Source organism: Chelonoidis abingdonii, chromosome 6, assembly GCF_003597395.2.
Source record: "Chelonoidis abingdonii isolate Lonesome George chromosome 6, CheloAbing_2.0, whole genome shotgun sequence".
NCBI lineage: Eukaryota > Metazoa > Chordata > Testudines > Testudinidae > Chelonoidis > Chelonoidis abingdonii.
The window spans coordinates 114,808,898-114,827,598 of NC_133774.1; the positions used below are offsets into that span (position 1 = coordinate 114,808,898).

The 18,701-nt window shown below is 39.4% G+C and overlaps 1 protein-coding gene across 3 annotated transcripts in view; it reads right to left on the reverse strand.

Annotated features, from left to right (window-relative positions):
- Positions 1–18,701, reverse strand: part of UHRF2 (ubiquitin like with PHD and ring finger domains 2) — a 190,294-nt gene that overhangs the window by 29,258 nt on the left and 142,335 nt on the right. For all 3 annotated transcript variants that reach the window (XM_032786058.2, XM_032786059.2, XM_032786061.2), the window contains exons 7-9: positions 15,629–15,752; positions 15,146–15,253; positions 6,176–6,280 (exon numbers count right to left, since the gene is read on the reverse strand). In XM_032786058.2, the coding sequence (XP_032641949.1) occupies positions 6,176–6,280; positions 15,146–15,253; positions 15,629–15,752 (337 nt within the window). The remainder of the gene's footprint in view (positions 1–6,175; positions 6,281–15,145; positions 15,254–15,628; positions 15,753–18,701) is intronic.

Sequence of the window (18,701 nt, forward strand, 5' to 3'; positions counted from 1 at the left end):
AACAGATTGTAGCTCACACCAACAGAAGTCAGTCCAATAGAAAATACTACGCCTCACCCACCTTGTCCCTCTAATAGCCTGAGACTGACATGGTTACAACACTGCACGCAAAAGATTGGACACATTCAGCTAAAAGGAAGGCTTCAGAACAGAAAAATGATTATTGGCTGGTAAGGAGGTGGCTCTAAACTCTGAAAATGTTGACCAAGGCTTTGTCTACACAGTTATTTTTGTTACTAAAACTTCTGTTGCTCAGAGGCGTGAAAAAAAAAAACCCCTGAAGGACAAATGTAATGATGAAAAGCGCTAGCGTGGACAGCGATTCGTCAGTGGGAGCCCACACTCCCGGTGACGAAGTGATCGTCCTTCATTGGAGGTGGTTTTATTTTGTTGCCGAGAGAGCTCTCACCGGGTGATAAAGAATGGCTACACAGTGCACCTTACAACAGCGTGGCTGCAGTGGCACAGCCATGCTATTGTAAGGTGCGCAGTGTAAACACAGCTTAAGTAAAAGCAGCAGACAACTGTAGATTGCGCTCTCCTTGAGATTTTTCTTATTCTTCTGAATGGAAGTTGTTTAAAAGAGGAGTCATCACATTACTAAAACTGGAATCAGTTTGCACATGAATCCAAGCAATTTAACAATTTAGAATCCTTGTGTCCTATCCGTCCCCAAAAGTTCAAGATCAGAATGTGGATCCAACTTCTTTAAAGTTCAGGGGTGCTGGTTTGGAGCCCCTTTAACAAATAAACCATGTAATAAAAATATAGGCATGCCAGTTTCAGAAAGACACTATAACTACCCCCTTCAACATCTCTTTTTCAGTTCAAATATCCTTTTCATAAATGGAGTGCTTTACTAAAAAGATAACTGACAATACTACATTGCAAAGCTTTCAGACCAGCAAGTCTGGATGACCCTGTTAATTTACAACATTTGCTGGAGCCTGTTGGCATCTCCATTCACTGATAGTAACAGAGCTCCTGCTCTGCATACATCATACTGTTAGACCATGAAAGCACTGTTTATCTGATGGGAAAACACAGCCATTATTTGATATTCATGAACTTCCACACCAAAAAAGTGGAGGTAGAATTATCCTTAAACCTCCTTAATACTTAGAGTTGTCACCAGTACAGCACTGGACTGGGTTTAACTGAGCAAAACCTGGAGACCTGCACATTCGGGACAGCAAACCAGTTTGAACAGTGGTTTACCTAAGTTAATAGTGCTGTATCTTTGGCATCAATCTAAGTTAATTCACATGAATCAGAGGATCCTACCACTAGAGTTAGGCACAGAGCCACTTCAACTAGTTTTTTTCTGAATCATGCTGCTGTACCTTTGACACCAATAGAACCAGGGACCTTAGGGCCATTTGTTGGGAATGAAGGAATATTTATGCCTGACAGAAGCCTGCTGTGGATTTTAAGAGTCTGTTCTGATATCATTTAACAACATAAAAATAAACAGAACTATGTTCATGTAAGAACTTGCCAAGTAATCATGTTTAGTTTTATGCATGTATAAGAAACTGCAGAGCAATCCTGTCTGTGAGAACAAGAAAAGATAAAGTACTAAAAAGCTAGAAGACTGATTTGAACTAACAATAAGCCTGCTGGGGGAGGGGAGTTAATATGGAAATGAGAGACTAATAATGCATATGTATAAGAAAAGACAACAAATTTTATAAATAAGTTTGTGTAACAATGGAACATTGAAGCTGTCCAATGCTGGAGGTGACTGTGATGAGGTCGTCTTGATCAACTTCCCTCTTGTGAGTAACTGATCACTACTCGCTGAGTGTTTTGTCTTAAAAAATGTTAGACCTGTCTGTTGAGTAAATGACCCTTAATCCAACACTGCTTCTACTGTGCATCGAATCATTTCATAAAAGTGTTTCACCAGAGTCAATTGTGCCAGATCCTCAGCATCAGACTGTCAATCCAGATGGATCCAGAGATCAAACACCATTTATACTCATGCTAGATCACTTCAAGCAAGTGGTACATCAGCCAATAGTGCCAAATCCTTAGAACTGGACTTGCATAATTCAGACTGTTGGGGGGAAGTTAATGCCATGTACAAAGGGTGTACCCGATGACTTCATCAAGTACTTCACCACATTCTATCCTGCCAGATCCTAGGCAACTGACTTGGTTGACCTTAGTGCCTTTTACAGTGGGCATCAAATCCCTTCTGATTCACTGAAATTGATGGTGCCAGAACCCTGGCAGCATGTCAACAGTTCCAGGACCTCAGCAATGAACTGGGTCTACCTATAGGTATTCAGGGACCTCAGCAATATGCTGATTGCACCATAACATCTGTGCTGGATTAGGTCTACCCAGTCATACCCTGGCGCTTTGGTGTCATATCAGCAGTGCCGGAATTTCACTGCTGGATTAGGTTGACCTGGACAGATCCAGGGACCCTGCTGCTGTATCTACTGTGCTGGAATCTCAGTATTGGGCTTTGTAAGTCATGTTAAGACCACGGACCTGAATGCTGCATGAGCTGGAAATAGAATCACTTGCCTAGTGAATCTCTAAAGTGAATGATGGACTTGCATATTTCCAGACTTCATTTCTGGGACTTGGTGAGCTTCCTCATCAGCAGCAGCAGGGTGTGGAAGCCCTCCTGTTCCACGTGTGTCCAGATGACACACGTGACAAATGGTTATAATTTCTTTTTTGTTCTTAAATTAAGAAACCCGTGTTAATTAACTGAGAATCTAAATAACTAAAATAATAATAGCCCTGAGAAGGCAGAAAAAAAGGAAAAACTGACAAGGAATGAATTGAGGACACTGTGTGTGATATGAGCTCACTGAACCTTTGGAAGTTAAGAAGGAACCCAGGAGCAGTTGGGAGCACTCCCCCAATAACCTGAGAATTGCCCACAGAGGAGGGAGAGGGAGGGATAAGTGACCTCAATACACACTGCTCTCCAGAAGATTCTGTAACTCAGCACTGGGAACTGCCTATCCCACAAATGGAAATAAGCAGAGGGCACTTGAGGGAAAAAAACAAAATTCATTCAGATTAAACTGTTGACACAGAATCAGTATTTAAGTTAACCACCTTGATTAATACTTCCTCAAACCCATCTGAAGAATGCACCTTGAAGTCCATACACTGAAAGGAAGCAGACATCAGTTTTAATCCTGACTCAGAAAGTATTTAAACTTTCAATGAAGCCAAAAAACTGACCGCAAAAACTACAGATTGACAATTTGGCATCTCAAAGGAGAGGATGTTGAATCTTCTTTAATAGTTTGAATTGGATACACAGATGCTTCCAAAGGAATAAATCATGAAGATTCTGATACAAAACCTCACAGTAATTAGTAATGTCTAAAATCGGTCATACTGGCTCCTGAAAAACACTGGTCCATAATGAACGTAGTTCTTATGGCTTTTCTACACTTACTGGGAATTGACGAGTGGCCACCGATGCAACAACGGTTGATTTAGCAGGTCTAGTGAAGACCCATTAAGTTGACCGCCAATCGCTTTCCGGTCGACTCCTGTACTTGACCAGATCGAAACGAGTAAGGGGAGTCAATGGGAGAGCATATCCCATTGACATCGCATAGTGTGGACCCCATAGTAAGTAGATCTAAGCCACGTCCATCTGAGTTACATTATTCACGTAACTCAAATTGCGTAGCTTAGATCAACTTTTCCTTTTAGTGTAGACAAGGCCTTAGACTGCTCAAATTCATGGAAAAAATTCTGCAATCATTTGTTCAAGTTAGTGTTCTAGAGTCCTTAAAATATCAAGAACAGGACTGACAGGTTCTTATTTTTAACAAATACAGCAATCTGAATCAGAGGTAGCTAGAATTAGGGCATCTTAAATGGGATAACTAAAGCAACTGAACTCCTTTCCATTGAATTACAAGGATACACAATCACAAGAAAAATATTAATATGTGAACACTTTAGATGTATGTAATGTAACTTTATGGAAATTCAGCATAAGCAGCAAGACTGTTAAGTTTCATTTTACTGCTCATTTTGCAAAAGCTGATGAAACCCTTTCTAAATCTGGAGCCTGATCCCATATTGATGCAACAGAGTAACTTTATTCACTAAACTCAACAGGATTTATGTGATCAAAGTTACACACGTTTGTTTGTTTGCAAATTGGGCACTTTCAGTTGTGCATCATAAAAGGATAAGAACTGAAAGCCAAAGGGTAAATTTCCACTTCTGGCAACAAGTTTTTTTCAAGCCAAATATCATTCATGTGATAAGCAGTTGCTCATACTCACAAGGAGAGTGTGGAGAAGAAACCTGAAGGTTGTTAGAAACCATTTGAAAAACACATGCCATAAAATAGCCTCTAATATTAATTTATCAATCAATTCTGCAAACACTTACACATAAGTAACTATGCTCAAGTGATTAGTCCCACTGGACTCTTAATCTCACTTTCCTTTGTCCTGTTTAGTGAACTGGCTGGAGTAGGACTCCAAGCCTCTACGCCCATTTTTAAGCAAATGTTTTGCTGGGGGAATGGTTGGTGTATGTAGAAGAGTGACAAGAAAGCAGTTTGAATTTTTCTTTGTGTGTTAGAGATATTTCTCCTTTAACTCTCTCTGAGAAAAATGGGAAGGTAGAAGTCATTTAGAAATCCACAGAAAGTTGGTTTGTGTAGGCTGAAGAGAAAATTAGCACTATTACTAAACATGCACCTAAATAAAATTTTTTTTCTCTGTATCCTTAATTAAAGAGCTACAGGAACTAAGACTAAAGGCACCATGTCTGGCAGTCATACAAACATTTGAGAATAGCAGCTGCAATATTTCTTCCCCTCGTTTCTCCCTCTCTGCTCCTTCCAAAATAAAAAGTGCATAAGAGTATGACTTTACTTGAATATCAGTATCTACAGTAGCACCTGGTCACACCATCAGTTTGGGGATAGGGCCAGGGATACCAAGGCTCCAAAACATCAATACCACTGCCAAAAATAAAGAACAGAAGTGATAGCATCCCCCAGCTATGACCATATAGCAGCTGACTCAATAGGACACCATGGCCATGTGCCCTGGGGCTTGGGTTGGGGTTGACTCCAGGGATGTAGTAATGTTCCAACACCAAGTACCTCCTCATGTGACTTCTCCAACAGAGACACACTGATGCCTTCGGAGGCAAACTCCCGCAGCGGCAGCAGCTGGGAAAGCGCTGTTGGCAAAGAATACATAACATTCTGATGCTATTTAGGATGTTCATTTCATTTCCTTGTCTAATGCCTTTTCCCCTGCCTATGTTTAACAGCTGCTTATGTTTTTTAAAAAAACCAGGATGCTTACAGCTTTACGTTCACCTGTTGTATGATTCAGAATTCCACCTGATGGCATAGAACTGCAGGAGGGGGAGTACCCTGTATAAACATTATTGTGAATGCACAAAATCTACTCACACACTTATCTTGGTCAGGCTCATGAAACGAAAGGACAAACAAGACTAATACTTCATACAGCTTGGTCAGTCTATTTAGCTGTTGATATGTACTGGTCACCAATGTAGAAATTTCCCAACATCATTTTTTGAGGACGATGATCCAAAGTGATAACATTTTCCTGTGTAGTACTGAGGGCCCTCAGCTCTCAGTTAAATCAACAGGAGACGAGGACCTTCTGCACATCTCAGGAATAGACCTTGTATCTTTTATCCTAGCCTCACTAAAATTAAGATCTGCGATGGTTGGCATCACTGCCGAAAATTCAAGATTATCTGTTTGATAGTCAGTTTTATTAACTTGACAGCAATAAAGATGATGGTCATGGCAGGATCTAAAATGCATCATTTACAAAGTCTACTGTCACCGGCTCATCAGATTTTACATGCTGATAATAAATCCAGACTACATAAGAATATTAACAATTAGCATTTGTGAATAAACTAAAATTCAGCTGTAAGTAAAGTGTTTTACATTAGAACATGAAGTTGTCTTCTGTTATCAATAACCATATATTTTAAGGATATATTTTTTAAACATATATTTTTGTTTAAATTAAAACAAATAAGTTAAATAATAGTTAATATTTATTATTCTGTGAGCTCACACCTTGTTTTTGAGGGTTAACTTTAGGAACAGCAAGGAACTTAACTCTCCGCATTCATAAAACAGAAGTCATGACATTGGTTTGGATAAAAAACATACCACTTCATCTTCAAATCCTCCGGCCAGCACAAGTGAATAAGCTCCATCATTACTCCGTCCATGGATTCCGCCAACATGCGGTCTGTGAACGCCTGCTTCACTCACCTTTGGTAATAAAATAAATGGAGGAAATCTTTAAGATAATTCCTAAAGCAACTGGCCAACAATATTCATTTTTAACAATTCATTTATTGTTTAATGAAGTATAATTCTATGTGAAGAGGCAGTCTGCATAAAAGGTTAATATGAAACTGCCTGAGGAAGAGAGGATTTTATGTACTTTTAGGAGGAACAGAGTCAAAAAGGCAGTCTAGGGCCCAATTCACTGAGCAGTGATTAGAGGTGGCTGAGTGAGAGGGGTTGAATCACCCATTCCAGCACTATGTGAGGCCCAGCTTTAAAAAGCATGCAGGCTCACAATAACTGGTAAGACGTGGCTGGTGAGACTAGGGGTGATGAGACTATGGGTGATGTGGCTGATAAGACTAAGAGAATTAGCTAGTTGAGTCTGCCAGCAAAAGGAGAGTAGGGAGATAAGGAAAGGAAAACCAAGAATCCTAACTTGCAGCTACCCCACAAGGAAGAGCCCACAATGGGACAGAAACTGTGTCTCATCAACACATTGCTAGCTAGCTCTAACTCTACATTCACCTATGGGAGCCACTGCCAGACAGGCCTCCTGACTCTGAAAGCTTCCACCTTGGCCTTGTCTTGACTTGCTCAGAACATGGTCTAGCAGGAGAACCCACTTGTGTGTTAGGTGTCTATTGGGAGTCCTTCAGGAAACAGGTAAGTGAGCAGCAGGAGGAAGTGGCTCATCTGGGTACCATCTAGGAGCATGAGCACTTAATTGACAAGACACACATGGAAACACCTGGGACAGAGAATACTAACCAGCTTCAGATGACTACAACAACACAACAGGAGGAAGGAGAACTGGCAGCTCTATAGGGAGAAGACTGGTTGCTGGTCACCTTGGGCAGCAGACAGTGCATCACCCCCCATCCAAGTCCCCCATCCATCACAGTCAAGAACCAGTATGCAGTACTGGCAACAGGAGAGAAGGAGCAGACCCCAATAGCTAAGGAGGAGGAGCCATCTTCTCTCAATGCTGGGAGGCTCACATTCACCACATCCCAGAAAAGAAGGCATAGGGTGCTGGTGGTCAGTGATTCCCTTCTGAGGGAGACAGACATCCATATGCCCACCTGATATAGCATCCCAGAGGTGTGCTGTCTGCATGGAGCCCGTATCAGAGATGTCATAGAAAGGTTGCCAAAACTAATTCATCCCCCAACCCCTATCCCAGATTGCTCATTCACATGGGTACTAATAATGCTACCAGGTATGATCCTGAGCAGATAAGCAGTGAATACAGGATTCTGGGATTGAGGATGAAGGCGTCGGGGACACAGATTGTGTTCTCATCCATCCACCCAGCTGAGAGTCAGGGCCTAAGCAGAGAGACATATCCTGGAGATGAATGCATGGCTGCATAGATGGCATCAATGGGAAGGCTTTGGCTACCTCACCCAAGGTTGCTGTTCTAGGAAGGAGGTCTACTAGTAAGAGAGGAGGTCCAACTGACCAATAAGGGGGAAACGATCTTCATGTACCAACCTGCCAACCTACTGAGGAGGGCTTTAAACTAAGTTCAAAGGTTGCAAGTGACAAAACTACACAGGTAAGCATAGGAAAAGCAACCCTAATGGACAGCTAGATATTGGGGTAGGAGGGACATAGAAGATTACAATAGGATCACAGGAGCATGACTGAGATCAGGGAGGGAATCTGTTAAACATCCTAGGATGTCTATACACACAGAGTATGGGAAATAAACAAGAACTGGAAGTATTTATACATAAGCTAAATTATGACATAATTGGCATCACAGAGACTTTGTTGGGATAAATCATGAATGAAATATTGGTACAGAGGGGTATAACTTGTTCAGGAAGAACAGGCAGAGGAAAGAAAGAGGAGTGGTGTTGCATTATATATCAAGAACATATACATTTATTCTGAGGTCCAGAAGGAGGTCAGAAACAGACTAGTTGAAAATCTCTGGGCAAAGATAAAATGGGCAAAAATAGGAGTGATGTCAAGATAAGGGGTTACTATAGACCACCAAATCAGGAAAAGGAGATGGAGGCATTTCTAGAACAAACAACAGAAATATCCAAAACACAAGCCCTGGCAGTAATTCTAGACATCTGCTGGAAAAGTAACACGGCAAAACACAAACTTTCCAATAAGTTATTGGAATGTGTTGAGGAAAAACGTTTGTTTCAAAAAGAGTAGGAGGTAACCATGACAGCCATTTTAGACTTGATTTTGACCCAGATCCCTAAATGGCCCCTTCAAGGACTGAACTCACAACCCTGGTTTTAGCAGGCCAATGCTTAAACCACTGAGCTATCCCTCACCCTGTTGATTCTGACCAACAAAGACGACTTGCTTGTGAATTTTCATGTGGAAGGCACTTTGGGTGACAGGGATCACGAAATGACAGATTTCATAGTTCTAAGGAAAGAAAGGAGCAAGCGCAGCAGAATAAGGACAATGGACTTTAAAAACCCACACTTTTTTAACAAAATCAGAGAGGTCCCATAAAGAAAATCTAAGGGAAAAAGAAATTCACAAACAGACAATATAAAGGCATAACAGCAAGTTATTCCAATGCAAAGGCAAGATAATAAGAGGCCAACATGGCTCCAAGAGGCACTCTTTAATCAAAAAGGAATTCTATAAAAAGCAGAAACATGAAAAAAGTGCTAAGAGCGGTGCAAAAGAACAACACAAGCTCATAGGGACAAAAGCAGACAGGTTAAAACACAAAATGAGCTACACCTAGTAAGGAACATAAAAGGTAGTAAGAGGAGATTCTATAAATTCATCTCTCTCTTGCTCTCAGTATAAGTGCAAGTTCTTTATGTAGCTGGAAACGAGAGCCAAAAATGGATGACATCAAGAAAGCAAAGGTGCTTAATGCCCATTTTGCTTGAGTCTTCACTAGAAAGGTTAATGATTACCACATACTCAACACTATTAACATTAGCAACAAGAGGAAAGGAATGCAAGCCAAAACAGGGAAAGACCAGGTTAAAGAATAGTTAGATAGTTTAGATGTATTCTAGTCAGCAGGGCTTGACACAATTCATCCTAGAGTACTTAAGGGACTAGCTGAAGCAGGCTCATAATCATTAGCCATTATCTTCAAGAACTTATGTAAGACAGGTGAGGACTCATAGTACTGGAGAAGAGAAAGCACAGTACCTATCTTTAAAGAGGAACAAAGCCAACTCAGGAAATTATAATCCAGTCAGTGTAACTTTGACACTTGGAAAGATACTGGAATAAATTATTAAACAATCTATTTTTCAGAGCACCTTGAGGATAACAGGGCGATGATAATCCGCATGGATGTGTCAAGAACAAATCATGGCAAACCAACCTAATAACTGCCCTAGTGGCTAGAGCAAAAGCAGTAGACATGAATAACCTTGATTTTAGTAAGGCTTTTGACATAGTCTCACATCACATTCTCATAAGCAAACTAGGGAAATGTGGTCTAGATTAAATTACTATAAAATGGGTGCACAACTAATTGAAAGACTATACTCAAAAAGTACTTATCAGTGGTTTGCTCTCAAACTGGGAATATGTATCTAGTGGATCCAGCACAGGTCATTCTGGGGTCTGCTACTATTCTATATTTTCAGTAATGACTTGGATAATGGAATAGAGACTAAGCTTATAAAAATCTAAGGATGACACCAAGCTGGGAGGAGTTTCAAACACTTTGGAGGACAGGATTACTATTCAAAATAACCTTGACAAATTAAAGAATTGGTCTGAAATTAACAAGATGAAATTTAAAAAGGTCAAGTGCAAAGTATTAGTTTTAGAAAGGAAAAAAAATCAAATGCATAACTACAAAATGACTAGGTGGTAGTACTACTGAAAAGGATCTGGGGGTTACCATGGATCACAAATGGAATATGAGGCAACATGATGCAGTTGTGAAGAACACGAACATAATTCTGGAGTATTACAGGAGTTTCATATGCAAGACACAGGAAATAACTGGCCAACTCAGTGGTGATGGGGGACTTAAGCTACCCAGACATCTGTTGGGAAAATAACACAGCAGGGCACAGATTATCTAACAAATTCTTGGAATGCACTGCAGACAACTTTTTATTTCACAAGGTTGAGAGAACTACTGGGGGAAGGCTGTTCTAGTTTGATTTTGACAAACAGGGAGGAACTGTTTGAGAATTTGAAAGTGAAAGGCAACTTGGGTGAAAGTGATCATGAAATGGTAGAGTTCATGATTCTAAGGAATGGTAGGAGGGAGAACAGCAAAATAAAGACACTGGATTTCAAGAAGTCAGACTTTAGCAAACTCAGAGAGCTGGTAGGTAAAATCCCATGGGAAGCAAGTCTAAGAGGAAAAACAATTGAAGACAGTCAGCAGTTCTTCAAAACGACATTAAGGACACAAGAGCAAACTATCCCACTGCAGAGGAAAAATTAGAAGTATGGCAAGAAACCACTCTGGCTTAATCAGGAGACCTTCAATGATCTAAAACTCAAAAAAGAGTCCCACAAAAAGTAGAAACTTGGCCAAATTACAAAGGATGAATATCAACAAATACAAGTATGTCAGGACAAAATTAGAAAAGCCAAGGCACAAAATGAGATCAAACTAGCTAGGGACATAAAAGGAAACAAGAGAACATTCTACAAAAACATTAGAAGCAAGAGGAAGACCGAGGACAGAGTAGGCCTGTTACTCAATGAGGAGAGAAAGACAATAACAGAAAATGTAGAAATGGCAGAGGTGCTTAATGACTTCTTTGTTTCAAGTTTTATTAAGAAGACTGGTGGTGACTGGATGTCTAACATAGTGAATGCCAGTGAAAATGAGGTAGGATCAGAGTCTAAAATACAGAAAGAACAAAATTAGAGGAGTGGTAAATAATGAAGCAGACAAACGACTGAGTCAGAGAGATCTGGATTGCTTGGTAAACTAGGTGCAAGCAAACAATATGCATTTTAACACAGCTAAATGTAAATATGTACATCTTGGAACAAAGAAAGCAGGCCATACTTAAAGGATGGGACTTTACCCTGGGAAGCAGTGACTCTGAAAAAGATTTGGGGGCTATAGGGGAAAATCAGTTGAACAGGAGCTCCCAGTGTGACACAGTGGCCAGAAGAGCTAATGTGATCCTGGGATGCATAAACGGGAATATTTAAATAGCAGTAAAGAGGATATTACATCTCTATTTTTGGCACTGGGAGAATGTTGCTGTACTATAGTGTTCAGCTCTAGTGTCCACAATTCAAGGAGGATATTGATAAACTCGAGAAGGTTCAGAGAAGAGCCATGAGAAGGATTAGAAGATTAGAAAAAATGTTGTATAGTGACGGATTCCACAAGATCAATCTAGTTAAGCTTAACAAACAGAAGGGGTGACTTGATTCCAGTCTATATCTACATGGGGAACAAATATTTAATAACTGGCTTTTCAATCTAGCAGGGACAGGTATGATACAATCCAATGGCTGAAAGTTGAAGCTAAACAAATTCAGACATGGTGATAGTTATTAATCATAAGAACAATTTATCAAGGGATGTAGTAGATTCTCCATCATTAACAATTTTTAAATCAAGATTGGATGTTTTTCTAAATGATATCCTCTAGGAATTATTTTGGGGAAGTTGTGTGGCCTGTGTTATACAGGTGATCAAATTAGATTATCACAATGGTCCCTTCTGCCCTTGGAATCTATGAAAATTACTTGCACACAACTCTGAAGCAACATTCTCAATTGTAAGTTCTTTTTTTTTTTTTTTTTAATAGAATTTATAGAACAGATCATGTTCCTAAATGTGGCATAAGAGCTTGTCTTCAACACCTACCTTTAACATCGATGGCTTGATTTAACTCTCTTACATGAATTTTATGCTGGTGTAATTCTACTGATATCAGTATAAAAACCAGTGCAATGAAATGAAAAATCAGGGGAAAAGATCCCTGACTCCACCAAGAAAGTAGGTTATGTTACCCTGGATTTATTCTCTCTTTTACAAAACACTTTACTTGCCTGTACAGTGAATAATTAAAGGTAGATAATTCGTACTTAGGATAAATCCCTAGTCTTGGTGCCTAGAATTTTCCAGGGTTGTGGCTGTATATAAAAGCTATTGTAGTAAGAGGAGGCCCTAAGATATAAACCTTGGCATCAGAGGCCCGATATGAGGCCTGAACTAAAGTAATGGTCAAGACTTTGCTAACAGAAAGTAAAGTTAAGCTGTAAGCCAGAGGCAGGCCCTGCTCACAGAAACTGGCAAGGAAAGGGCTGATGCTGCAAGAAGATACATACCTAAAAGGTACTGAACACTAGAGATCAGAACATTCACATACTTGCACATTCCACACAGATAACAAGGAACAGACTGACCCATCCCAATGACAGGGGCAGAAGGGTAATATGATGGATAGAGTTGTTTTGTTCAAACAACATGTACAAGGTGAGAGGCGGCACCTTACTACGTAGCAATGTGTTCGTAACAGTTACCACAACAACAGAGAACAGTGTGGGATCCATCCTTTAAGTCAGAGATGGGGGGCACACAGTAAACAGGGGCAGTCGAAAAATGCCACAAAACGCAGTAAGAAGCACATGGAATGCTGGGATGGAAATAAACTTCATCAAGGAACACTGAGGCTGCACCCCGGATGCACTGCAATCCACTCTGCTTCCCACAAGGGAACTATTGTTGTGTCCAATACGGCAATAAACCTGGCCGACGTGCCTTCGTACCTTACTAGACTCTGTGGTCATTGAGGGTTCTCTTCGGGTCTGCTGTGTCAGCTATCTGCAGAGCTGGGGCAGCACAAGAGGGAACACATGCACGCAGCAGAGTGATGCCAACATTGAGAGAGCAGAGCATTACACCGGTAGCATCTGACAATACCTCTTGACAACAGCTATATATTTCACTAATTAAAAGCATATTGTCTAAATATCTTCTAAAAGGAAACGCGAGGCAATAGGCTCTCTCTTACACACTGCAGATGCTCAAACTGTGATTTTGTAAGAGTCTAGAAGCAAATTCAGTTGCCAACAGGCTTTTCGGTTAAAAAGGTTTGAAACTCTGAGAAATGTCTCGCAATAGGGATGTGAAGAGCTCATCTTTGTGCTGTCCACTACTAGAATATCGGGGAACAGTAGAAGCATGTTTGCAAAGCACCTTCAGTAGTTCCAGCTAAAATCCATCCAACAAAAAATACAGGATTAGGGCAATATTGGATAATTTAACTTTTAAGTATTTTTGTTCTGCTCCATGAACTGAATTTTCCCCAGATTTTGGTATATTCTATAGTCCTAAAATATTTATTGGAAAATAAAAGGATGTTTATCACTTTGACAAAGTAGATTTTTGTTATTATATCTTTTCAAATTCATGCAGCTAAGTGGAATGTGTCTGCATGATGCAGGCGGCCTTGATTTAACAAATTAGGCACTCAAATATTAAAGAGTAAACCTACGAAGTTAACCATCTACTGCAGTATCATCTCAAAGGCTTCTAAATGAAAAGAGCTCTTCCTATATTTTGAATACAGATTCTGCCTCATTATTATTTGTATTACAGTAACACGAGAGGCCTCAATCATATTAGGATCTTCTATACTAGTTGCTGTAAAAACACATATGCAGACAGTATGTTCTGAAGAGTTTACAAATCCTCTGAGAAGGTTAACACTTAAGATGAATGCTTGTGTTTCTGAGTTTTAGGAGCTATTTTCTTATCAGATTTACGCTTTCTTCCTTTTGTGGCGATGGGATTCCTTCAAGGAGAATAACTATTTTTATCTAATTTTTATTAGCACCAGAGCACTGGACCTAATTTGACTGATCTCTGCAATCTGAGAAACTGGAGCTGGAACTCAAGTTCATCCTTTAGTTGGTTTTCAAGGACTCTGGAAGGACCATAATCTCTGTTCCCAACTACTCCGTTTCCATCTCTCATGTGATTCCAAACAACCTTCTAGCAAAAATACAAAGATAGCAAGATCTAGAAGCAAAATGGTGATTCTAAGAGGAAATTTCTGATGCCATGGAAATTTGCCCCAAGACCTACATACCATTCCAAAATATAAAATTCCTCTAAAAAAATACAAAGGGAAACTTGTTTTCCATAAGTAAAGAAGTGCCCCTTGCTAAACAACTTAATTGAACTTAGAAAAGGAAATATCTGGTCTCCTCTTTGGAAGAAGAGATAATGGAGAACAGTCAGTTCAGCAAACATGCCAGAAGGAGGGGCTTTCAGATGTCTTCATTCTCCAAACCAGCTCCTCCACCCTCAAAAAAAAGCATTATCCTCTAAGATGGATTGGATAGAATTATTATTTCTGTTCAAATTAGTAGAGTCAAAGCAGGACAAAAAGAATTAGCCAGTTTTAAAAATAAAAAATGACTACTTTCCTAACTAGAAAAACAAAAATCAATTATGTTGATTAGTCACAGTATTTCTCAATGTCAGGTGAGGCAGGGGTAAAGAGGAAACAACTGAAGCTACTGTTCTCAGTTATGTCTCACCTGAGAAAGATTTGTGCCACTTTGTGGTAAAGCCATTAAACATTTTCTAAAATCTAATCCGATAGCACACAGAGTGTTCCATTCAGGATCTTGATATCAAAGACTGAAGACGAGTCCTAATTACAGTGGGTGTACTTCAAAAGTTCATTTTAGTTTTGGAGGTATTACCAATTCCAGTGGTATTCCCCCATTTTAAGTACAGTATTGATCACTACAACCAGTAGTATCTCTAAAACCAGAATGAACTGTTAAATGTGCCCACTGTTCTTTATTCTAGTGAAAATGACAGCAATCAATACCAAAACCATTCTGGTACCCCACCTATACCCAATAGAGAATTCTAAAGCAACATACCTGAACTCTGAATTTCCAGGTTGTTCCAACAGGAACGCCAGGTATAGGTCCATAGTGGTTAGAAGGAACAATAGTGCATTCCTTAGTACGACCAACACAAGCCATACCCTACCAACGTATCAGAGAGAAGAAATTAATTTTATTATATTTAAGTTTCCTTTCAAAGTTGATGCAGACATATGGATTTCTATTATAATAAAAATGTTTTAAATAGAACTATGTAAATTCTAATTTTTATTTATTATTTTATTTATAATCCTTGTCTCTAGTCAACTTTTAAAAAAAGGACTTCTACTGTTTTAACTTTTGGAGACAATGGGCAAAATTCAGCATTGGTTTACACACTGTGCAATTCCACTGAACATTGCATGATGTTTAATTTAGTACTGAACTTTATACAGTTAATTTATATGTATAGTCACAGATATAACACAGACAGACACAGACACACAGAGTTATATTTATTCTTGAAATACACTTTACCTTGCCCCAGTCTCGCTGACTCTCAGTACTGGCAGATGGCATCTTTGCTTTCTTTTTACTCTGCTTGAGCTTTTCCCCAGCCTTTACAACTTCATCAGAATCATTTTTGCAGGAAGGACAGTACCTTAAAAAAAGTTGACAGATTTTTCAATTGCTTAACCTAATGGCAACATATTTACTGTAGCCAAAACCATGTTGATTAATCCATATGTTCAAGGTTTTGCCAACCTCAAAAAATATCAGTGTAATAGAACTGATAATAATAATGCTTTGCACTTATACTGTACTTTTCACCCTAAATTATCAAAATACTTAAAGTATACATTAAAGCTAATTACATATATAACTAAAAAGTAACTCCTAATGCCACCTCCAATTCAAATTTGTGCAATCTCATTGTCTTCAATGTGGATATACAGGTATAACTGAAGCATCTGATTTTGACCTTGAGGTTGGATCTTACTGAACAGTAAGGTATGAGCCAGATTAGACTTTAGCTGTATGAGTTCTTCATGGCTGGCTAGAAAAATAAGAATAAGCTACCATTGTCACTTTTCTGACTATGAACCACACTGTAAGAAACACTCAACATACTTATAAGGTATACATTATAAAAAACCTATTATGTTGTGAAACAGGAACCTCTTTATGCCAACTGGCAGAGGGCACAAGAGTGCATAAGAGTTACTGGGATCCCCTGGATCTAGTATCTACATAATAGTTTGCCAAAGGGTGGCATTTAAGGTCTCTGCCGAAAGCCTGTGTCATGTTAATCATTGAGAAATGTATGTATGGATAATATGCAAGAAGTTGTGTACACATAGTGAAAATTATGTTCTTAATGCCTATGAATTAGGCCTGTCACCAGGAAGCGTTAATAAGTTGCTTTCAGGCAGGAGACACACCTGTCTGGCTATAGGTAAATTGAGTATTGTGTACTGCACAATGGTTGTCTATTTACAGACTGAGCTAAATGCTAATCAAGAAACTGTGAAACCTACAAGTAATGCGGGGAGCGGGGGTGTTCTGTTTATGAACAAAGACAAAGGAACATTGGAACTACAACTGAAGGTAAAGAAAAAGATTCCGCATCCTTCACGTAAGAGACAAGCTGACAGTGTGCTTGTCTTATGAACAGGGGGTCACAGCCAAGCTGGCTGTTAAACGCTGGGAGAAAGACAGGAAAATGTCTTGTTAGTTAACTCTAGAAAGCAGGTTATAATTTCATTTTACATGTAACCAGTTGTTCCCAAAAATTTCTCTTTGGTATCATCTGAATCTCTGTATTTTGTTAAATATACTTCTTGTTTTTACTATAAACTTATCTAACTGCTGTGTGCAGTGGTGATCTCAGGTGAAGCTGTTAATCAGAAGTATACTGCTTCTTTGGGAACAGAGGATCTGGGAATTGTGAGAGTACTCAACGGACTGGAGCTGGACACTCTAAAGAGATGCTCAGAGGGCCTGGGGGAGAGCCTATGGCTAACTTGCAGATGGACAGCAGAGCCTGCCTAGGCTGAGAGGAGATTGTGAGGGAACTGATCCTGGCAGGCACAGACGTGGCTTCCTCACACTAATGGCAAGTGGTAGTGAGATGCCTCACAACCCTGGCTACCCCCAGAAAGTGTCACATATATACTGATTGAGGTACAAAGATGGTAAGTTAATTTCCCAAGCTCATACAGCAAAATAGCAAGGATTTTAAAGTTCACACATTTGACACTGAAATACTTCTCCTAGGGCAAGATCTAGTAATATGCTGAGCACTCTGGCCCTGACAAAGCACAGTACTTAAGCATGAGCAGTCCCATTGAACTGGAAATTGCTGAAATTAGGCAGTAGGATTACTCATTTGCTTAAAGCTAACCAAATGTTAAAGTGCTTTGCTGCATCAGGGCCAGAGTGCTCCGCACCTTGCAGGATCAAGCCCCTTAATCAGAAATACCTTTGAATGTTCCATGGAAAATGGGTGTGGATTTGACCTAGTTAGGAGTCTCCTGACATCTCATGCTGTGCATGTACAGTACATTTTGTACTGTATTTTTGGCTAAAGTTTTACAATGAGCAGCTTACGAAGGTTGTGCTATGTTAGTGTGAACAGTTAATTTCTTAGTCAATTGACTTATTCCTTGAATTTCACACAAGACAGACTGCTGGTTAAAAAATAAAATGTAAAGAGTTCATGGATGGTGACAGACAAACTAATACAAGTAGTTTAAGGGTGAAATTCTGGCAGAATTGAAGTCAATGGCAAGACTCCTATTAAATGGGGCCAGTATTTCACACTAAGTCAATAAAGGTACTTCACTAGGACAGTGAAATTAGTGTAAGTAAGGAAAGAAAAAAATAAGAGTTAGCCATCCGTATCTAAGGTCATTGCAAAAATGTATGAAGTTATATTCTATTATTCGAAAAGTAGTATGCAATAAAAAGGATTGCGGAATAATGCATATTCACAATAAGATAAATTTGAAAGTGTGCATGCAGCTTTAACTATGGCATTTCCTGCTTTAAGATTGCTTAACCAAGCAATCTTAATGTTTCCTTAACTAAGCTTTGTATGGAATATTAAATACTGTTTAGCATATAAATAGACTGGTTCTGATCTGTATGAAAATGCCTTATCAGTATTTCCCAAACTGTGGGGTGGAACTGGGGGCTGCCAAGTTTAAATTATTAAAATTTAAAACGGACAATTTTCCACTTTTAAAACAAATATCTGGTATTCAACTAAGGGTCAAACTCTGCCATGAACCTAAATTAGTATGCAAGGCAGGAAGAGAAAAGGAGACACACTTCTTTTACATTTCTGTGCAGTAGCATTACATTGCAGAATTGCAGTCCTTTACACCAAAGTGAGTGAAAGGACTGCATAGGATTAGCACCGCTACATAACCTACGAGAAGTGGACAAGAAGCAAGGCCATAGCTCTGCCATTCCATCGCACCGGCTTCCCTGGCCAGAAAAGTTCATCTACCTTCATGAATAAAACTAAGAACACATATGGCTATAGTGCAAACAAAACAAAGTTATATTTTAAAATAGAATAAAAGTTATATACCTCATCAGTCAC